Source organism: Phodopus roborovskii, unplaced genomic scaffold, assembly GCF_943737965.1.
Source record: "Phodopus roborovskii unplaced genomic scaffold, PHOROB, whole genome shotgun sequence".
NCBI classification, from domain to species: domain Eukaryota; kingdom Metazoa; phylum Chordata; class Mammalia; order Rodentia; family Cricetidae; genus Phodopus; species Phodopus roborovskii.
In genome coordinates, this window is record NW_026126480.1 from 50,962,794 (window position 1) to 50,970,994 (window position 8,201).

General features: G+C 53.9%; 1 protein-coding gene across 1 annotated transcript; it reads right to left on the minus strand.

The window, feature by feature from the left end:
• Positions 1-3,082: 3,082 nt before the first annotated feature.
• On the minus strand, positions 3,083-4,080 carry Mrgpre (MAS related GPR family member E). The gene has a single exon (XM_051192085.1). The coding sequence runs from the start codon at positions 4,072-4,074 to the stop codon at positions 3,145-3,147; it is 930 nt and encodes a 309-aa protein (XP_051048042.1). The 5' UTR covers positions 4,075-4,080; the 3' UTR covers positions 3,083-3,144.
• Positions 4,081-8,201: the final 4,121 nt, after the last annotated feature.

Genomic DNA, 8,201 nt, shown 5'->3' on the forward strand with positions numbered 1-8,201 from the left:
CTTCTGACCTCTGAGATGAAGAGAAAGGTGAGGTGTGGGCTAGCAAGGCCCTCACAGGTCTTGGGAGGAAAACTGTTTTTATTAGCGTGCAGCAGGGTAGAATGGGCAGTACAGTGTTATCTCAGGCCACTGACCATTAGGCTGCTGTCCCTGCTCAATCTATGTTTTTATTGACATAGGCTGGGTTCCTTCGTGCTCCCTGTGGGACATGGGAGGGACCAGACTTACAATGGCTCCCAAGAATGTTTGGCTGACCCAGTGGTGACATTACAGTGACATCCTTGTTTCTGAGAAATTTGTACTCCCAAGGAGCTCCTGTGTTCCAAGATCCCGAGGTGAGTAGGACATGGTGATGCTAGCCTGACTCCCTGGAAAGTTCTCCTAGAACCTGGGTCTCTCTCTCAAGGTCTGACTTTGCTTAGAGTCCCAGGGAAGGGGAACTTGGAGAACCTGACTTCAGTGTCACATTAGGTGGGGGTGGTGTTGTAGAAGGTTGGGGGTCCTTTGTGAGGCCTTTGTTGCTCTAAGAGCACAGGGGACATTTGGTCAGGATGAGGGCTGGCTGAAAAGACAGAATGGCCTCTTGGAAGAAGACTGAACAAGCAGACCTGAGCCTAGAGAACAATCTACCAATTCAGGCCATTCACAGACACACACACACACACACACACACACACACACACACACACACACACACCATAGGGATGGTAGACTGTTTCCATGGTGATCTCAGAGATTCTCAATCTTTGAGAAGAGTTCTCTAGTCATGAAGTCCAGAGAAGAATTTTGAGGTATCCCAAACCCATCTAGGAGGAAGGGTGTATTCTGAGGGCCCTTGATCTGTCTGTACTCCAGGGTGGCTAAGGGGTCTAAGTGGGTAAGAGGCATGGGCACCTAAGGTGAGCTATGACACTCCAGCCAGCCCTGGCCCAGCAAGGCAGAAAGTGTATGCACAAGTTTTCCTTTTGTTGCTGTGATAAACACCATGACCAAAAACAATTTTGGGGGGAAAAGGTTTATTCAGCTTATACTTCCAGGTCGCAGTCCATCACTGAGGGCAATTGGGGTAGGAACTCAAGCAGGAGCGAGGTAGGAAGAACAAGCTTAATGAACTGACTTGCCTGTAGGCCATGCCTAGCTAGCTTTTTTATATAACCCAGGCCTCCTTAGTTAGGGGTGGGACTGCCCTTCCTCACCTAGTAGCAATCAAGAAGATGCCCACAGGCCAACCTGATCAAAACATTTCCCTGAGACTTCTTCAGATACCTCTGGACTGTATCAAGTAGACAGCTGAAGCTGGCTCAGAGAGTAGTAGAGGGTCTGTTTCATGTTCTCCGAGTCTCGGGGGTCTTACTGTACCATGGGAGGGTCTTCCAACATCACTGACAGGGCTCTGGGCTAATGCACAGTTGAATGGACACTTGTAAGGCTGCCTAGGACTTTCCACTGGGCAGAAGTGGGTGTCCAGAGGCCAAAACTTGGACTTGTGTACAGGCTACTTCCCTTCATGCTCTCAGTTTCCCAAGCTGAGGAACTGAAGTTGAGGAATTCTGTTCTGGAGGTGGACAGACAGTCATGCTGGTTCCTCCAGTGTGGAGGAGGGCAGGCCCTCACAGGCTGTGGAAGGGAACTCCTCTGGAAGAGGAGGACCAGCACCACCCCCAAGCTCCTAGCCTCCTGGGATCCCTGCATTTAGACTTGCCAGAGAATCTGAGGTGAAGGCATCATGCCACAGGATGCATCCCAGCACATCCTGAGTGGGGTGGGGAGGGGCAGTTGTCAATTCCAGGATGCCAGGCAGGGTTCTGCTGTCCTTGTCCAGACTTGGGTACACGTTTAGTCATGACAGAGACCAAATGTCCCTCCATCTGTGGGCCTGGACCAAGTCAGAATTACACCCACACAGATGTCATAGGAAGCCAGCACGTCTTGGATGTGGGCCTGGAGTGTTGATGATATACTAAAATCCTCTTGGGACTTGCTGGACACAACTCCACTGTGTATATGTAAATCAACTGACTGTAAGGGTAGAGTTAGTGCAATGACACCTGGGTGGTGGTAAACCACTTGTGCCTGGGTTGATAGGCACATTTCTGTGCCCCCGGCCAGGGCCAGGCAGGAGCTCAGCCACCTGCTGTGGGGTGCAGCCAGACTGCTCCTCAGAAGAACCTCCAGATAGATCCTGTCCAGGATGGGGGGGGGCTGTCCGGATACTGAAGCTCTGGGCTCTGTCCTGCCAGGTAGAGGTGCTTTGGGTGTGGGCAGAGCTGAGAGGGGCCTTGCTGCCCAAGCAGAGAACCTTGCTTTGAGATTGAGACCCAGGAGCCACCAGCTTTTCTGAAGTGTTGGGTGAGGTTTGCATCGGCCACTGCTCTCTTCTACATCCCCCTCTGTGCTTTGTTTTCTGAGACAGATCCCGTATATCTTAAGCTGACCTTGACACTGTTTTCAGTGTGCATGCATGTGCGTGCATGCGTGCATGAGTGTGTGTGTGTGTGTATCACATGCATGTTTTGACTGCAGAAGCCAAAAGAGGGAGACAGATCCCCTGAGACTAGAGTTACAGGTGTAGCCTATGCAGGACTTGGTTTTAAACCCCCCCTGCCACAGCTTGACAGGTTGCTGTGCCAGCTCTGCTCTTGGTCCCAGACAGAGGCCAAGCAGGCTTTGCTCTCTGGCTGTGGTATGGGGTCTGCTATAGTTCAACCTCTGAGGAATCCCAATCCACTTATTCCCCCATAGCTAACCAAGCATCCAATTTTTCAAGTCATTCATTCCAGGGAGGAGCATGGAGCACTGGGAAAGTCACCCCACTCTATAGCTAGGAGGGTGCTGATGGGGGGGGGGGGGACAGTTGCCTGCCACTTGTCTCATGTCCGCCCCTCTCCTTGCTGTAGCCATGGGGGAAGGGTGGCTGGGGAAATAGCTGTCACCAGGTCCTGGAGCTCTGCCTAATACGCACAATCTCAGGCCCTCTGCAGAAACATCACTCTCTGTCTGCCCTTTCCCAGCACCCTCCCAGGGGACACACTGGGTCATCAGCAAAGGTGTCCCTCCAGGGTCTTACTGCCAAAGCTCTGATCCCAGCTCTTACCAGTTCCCCTAGCCCCCATGGGCTGGAGCTGCTGTTGTGACCCACTGGCCTTAGACGGTCATGTCCACAAGCCCCCCTTGGGAAGCCTCTCTCACGGCCCCCAGCTCAGCCTCATCCCCCAGTGCCCGACGGAGCACCAGCCGGAGGGGTTCCTGCAGCCTCTGGCCAGGTGTGCTGCCTAAGAAAAAGTAGATAGCAGGCTTGGCTGAACTGTGCACACTGGCCATGAAGAAACTGAAGTGGTAGAAGTAGAGAGGGGTATGCCAGGACAGGTTCTTGGACAGCCAGAAAATGCCAAAGGGCAGGCCGCAGAAAAGGAAGAGGAGGACAGCCAGTAAGACCAGGGTGGGGAAACCCCGGGGCTGGTGCCTCTCTGGACCACGCTCCACCCGCAGCAACAGGAGCAGGCTGGTTACACACATGGTGCAGCACAAGGCAGCCAGGAGAACGGCCACCACCAGCCACAGCATCCCACACAGGTGGTAGCTGAGTGCTCCAAAGAACTGGGTGCAGGTGCCGCTCAGCAGCAGGTCCAATAGCAAGCAGAGCACCCAGATGAGTGCGCACACACAGGTGGTCAGGTATCGTGGGCGGCGGCACAGGTACCAGGCGGGGAATAGAGTGGCCAGGCACTGCTCCGTGCTGATGGCCGCCAGGAGACTCAGGCCCACAATGTAGCAGAAGAACCGAAGCATGAGCAGGCTGATGTGTACAAACTCCGGGAAGTTCACCTGGTCCGGCAGCAGCTCAGGGATGATGGCCACCATGTGGCAGCAGAGGAAGATGAGGTCAGCACAGGCCACATCCAAGAGATAGATGGAGAAGGGGTTCCGGTACACATTCTGGTTGAGCAGCCAGAGGGCCACCCCATTGCCCAGCAGCCCACCCAGACTTATGAGCTCGGTGAGGGACAGGATGGTCAGGTTGAACGCCATGTCTTCCTGGACTCTGGCAGACTGTGTGTGCACTGTCAGTGACATTGTGGGGTGCAGCGGAGGCTGCAGAAGTATGTGTTGCGTTTTCTCTCTCCGGACACCCCTGCAACCATAAGGACACCAGCTCAGGCCTGGCCCTGCCCACTCCTGAGGACTCAGGTAGGCAGGGAATAGTAGATGACAGGAATGGTGACACCCACTGAAGGAGGTGCCCATGTCCAATTTCTGTCTCATCACCCAACCTAACCCTCCTTCTCTGTCTGAGGCACGAGGTGGAAATGTTTCTGTCAATCAAGAGCTCTGTCCCAGGAGCCTGTTTCCTCTGTACTTTCCCTGGAGGGGCTGGATGGTCTGGAACACATGGAGAGGAAGAGAAGCCCAGACCTAATGGCTCCCTTTGTAGGGAGAGAAGGGGATGGAAGATTTCTCTGAGGACCTGTAGGTCCCCTTGTGTTTGTCATCGGCATAGAAAGCACTTTAGTTTTCTAGTCCTTTCTGAAGCATTCCATGCGGGTGTTGCCAATGGGCTCTGGACCCTCTAGCCATAATTTGTGGGCAAGGTAGACCCAACAACCATTCCTCTCCTTAGCCATGTGCCTACAGCCTGTGACAGTACTCCAGCCCTTTAGGGACTAGGGAGGCCCCTCCTTTTCACATGCCATTCACTTGTTTCTCTCCTTCCCTGAGGGGGAAGAGGTACCTGTTTGAAGGTGATGCTAGGCAGGGTCCTTACCTGCCTTCCTTGCCTGGGACAGTGGCTCACTGCATGCTGGAGGATGGGGCCGGAGAGGCAGCACAACCCTGACCCAGCATAGCTGGGGCTGTGACACTGAGGCAGCTAAGCTCCAGAGCTCAGCAAAACACCCACATCCTACCAGCATGATTCCCTGCCTCTTCCATCACCTGCGGTTTCCTGTCTTATCCCAGATCATCTGTCCCACCCTCCCACCTGTGGTCATCTGTCCCAGTCACTATCTCCAGCTTTTCCTTGTGTTTTGGATAAGGCAGGGCCTTGCCTCTCCCCAGAGACTGGCTGGAATCTTTTTCCTGCCTTGGTGTGTCTAGCCCTCTGGTCTCCTTTAGGGAAGGGGTACCAATCCCTGGGTGGAGATTAAGGGCTCCATTTCCATCCTAGCTCCTAAGGCATTGGGATGCTTGAGGGGCAATGGAAAGGAGTATGGGGGATGGTGCAGGGTGAGTGGAGTCTAGGTGGTGAAGCTGGATTCTCTCAAATACCATCATCTCATGGAAACCAGCTGCTGGCCCCTGAGCCCATACTCCACAGGGGAAAACCCTGTGCAAGGCTCAGGGGCTCCCTGCTCATACTGATAGGGTGAGCCAGTGTTTCCACACATAGGAAGCCTGGACAGGTTGCCATGGTCAAAGGGGTACATTTAGAGGTGAGACACCCGACGTAAGACCCTCTTAACTACTCAGTTCCACACAGCCATGCACTGAGCTCCCTCCAGGACCGCAAGGAGGCTCTGGGTCTGAAGGAGCAGGTAATTTTCTCCAGCCTTGAGGTTCTCACACTATGGCTATGCAACCTCCCTCCTCTCCTTTTCTGGGCTGCCTTCCTCACCTCTGTACCTGAAGGGTCCCCAGAGCCAGCTGGGGACAGGGCTAGGGAGGACACAGCCCTGCAGACCCCAGGGAAAGCCTGGAAAGGAGGGAAGAGGAGAGAGCACATGGCAAATGAGGTGGTAGGGAGAGGAAGGGCAGGGGGGGGGAGGACTGAGAAGGAAAGCTATAGCCATACCAGGAGAATTGTAACAACAGTAACAACTTAGAGGTGATAGGCAAGGCAAGGCTTAGCCAGGCCTGGCCAGTGTCCCTCTCCCACTGGAACCCTGTGTGTGGGATGTGTTTGGGCTCACTGGCCAGTTATAGGTGGGGGTATCTCAGGGTGGGTGGCAGGAAGAACTGATTGCATGCCCTGTGGGTGGGAAGGAGATGGAGAGGGAGGAGGACAATAGAGGAGAAATGGGGAGGTTCCCCTTGGAAACACAGAAGGTTGGCATGGGGCATAGGTGTGGCTCTGCCTTCTACAGATTGACACTGAGCACTCGCTGCCCTGGCTCTGCTCTTGCTGGGAACAATGAGGATTGAGGAACAGTGCCCGGGTGACTGTCTCCTGAATTTCTTCTACTGTCCATGGAGTATGACCCATCCTCCTCTCCCTCAATGGACACAATAGCACAGAGAGGGACAGAATGAGACAGGAGCCTCACCACAGGTGGGGGGAAGTGCTATTTAACTCAGCTGCCTTTCTGGAGTAGCCCAGGGCTGCCTGCAAGTGAGATGGCCCAGCCCAAGTCAGAGGATGGAGGACAGGCCAGCCAGTGTCATATAGTTGCCCCTCCCCCACCCGCCCAGCCGCCACCCCCCCCCAACGCCCAGAAGACACCCAGATACTGGGCTGTCACAGAGCTCCTCCTTGACCAGTGTCCCCTGGCTGCTCACCGTTCTGGTCCTCCCTGCTCCACCCTCGGTCTTGGAGGGAACTGTCCTGCCCAGACCAAGGCTCTAGCGGCTGCCAGAGCTACGGAGCTACCAAGCTGCAGGCTGGCGCTCCCACTCAGCGTCAGCTGGCTGGCTCCTCAGTGTCACATGGTGTTGGAGGGGATAGGGCCGGTCAGGAAAGAGCCTCTCTGGGGACCCTGTTCCTAAGCTGGGCTCAATTACTGCCCAGGTATGGACAGCAAGAGAAAGCGGGCTCCTCCCTCAGCCTTGCTGGCAAGCCTGGCACTCAGAGGGATTCGGGATAGCTCAGGGAAGCCTGCTAAGCATCCACATGCCTAGCAATGACCTCACAGGTTCTCCTATCTAGACTCCTAGGGGCCTTTTAGAGACCATTTCTCTCTACTAATGACAGGGGTGACCATGTGCCAGGCAGGGTCTAACAAGCTTGTTTTTAACAAGCAAAGCATGGAGGCTGCTGGCCCCGGCAACTCCAGGCATCAGGGCTGTGAGAGCCCAGGTTGTGGCAGAGGCAGAACTAGTGTATAGTCTCCAGCAGAGAGGGGACCAGAGACAGCCTCATAAGGGTGAACCTTAATAATTCAGAGCTCTCTAATTGTCTTAAAACTACAGGTCACTGATTACAGCTGGTATTCAATGAGGAAGGGCAAGTTCATGTTCTAGTTCCAGGATCTCCTAGCAATTCTCTTCCTCGCCTTAGTATTAGGGGAAATCCTTAGACTTATGGGAGAGTCTCAAGAAGAACCCAAAATTCACCAGGTATAAACAGCTCCCATGGCAATGACCCCTGTGTTCTTATCCATTGTGGAGCCAAGCTGGGAACAAGTTTCTGTGAAAGTGACCCTTCAGAAATCTGGCCTGCAAACCTGACTGGCATGGCCCTTCATGACCACAGGGTGACAGTCATATTTAGGAACTCATGGTGTCTGATGACTGCTAGATTCTGAGTCCCAGGGGCACCACCTGTTGGGATGTCTCCAGGCTCCATTCCCATGTGCTTATCTGGTGCTGGGATGTGGCACCACATCTCTGCAAGCTGCCTCTGGCTTTGATGGACAGTCCTGGGAGGCCTCACCAGCAGGGGATGCTAGAGAGGAGAAGGGTCCTACAGTTTTGTGAGTGAACATGTATGTTTGTTTGTTTGTTTGAAAGTCTCATTTAGCCCATCTTGGCCTCGAAGGTGGCCAAGAATGACCTGGAACCTCTGATCCTCCTGACTCCATCTCCCATATGCTGGAATTACAAACCAAGGTTATAGGTACATGACACCACACCTTGCCTATGTGGTTCTGGGGATGGAACCAAGGCTTTGGTCATGCTAGGCTATGCTCTGCCACTTGAGCTCCATGCCAGCCCATCTGACATTTTGGACCCTCTCTTGCTTTTGCTTCTGTCACAATCCACAATTTTCCCAACCTGGTTGTAGCAGTTGATTCCAGTTTGTGGTCTTTGTAAAACTTGAAAAACTACTCCTTATCTGACATTTGAGAGACACCAGCCACCAGCTGGCTGCCTGCCCTCCTCAAAAGTCTGAGCTGTGACGCGTGGCCTCAAGGCTTTGAAAGAATGTTAACAGTGGCAGCTCCTTTGAGTCCTCAGGCCTGGGGGTGGGGGTGGGGTTGAATGTTCTAGCAGCTGCTGCCTCCTGCACTGTCTTAGGGTTCCCTCTCCATGGTTGTGTTTAGTGACAT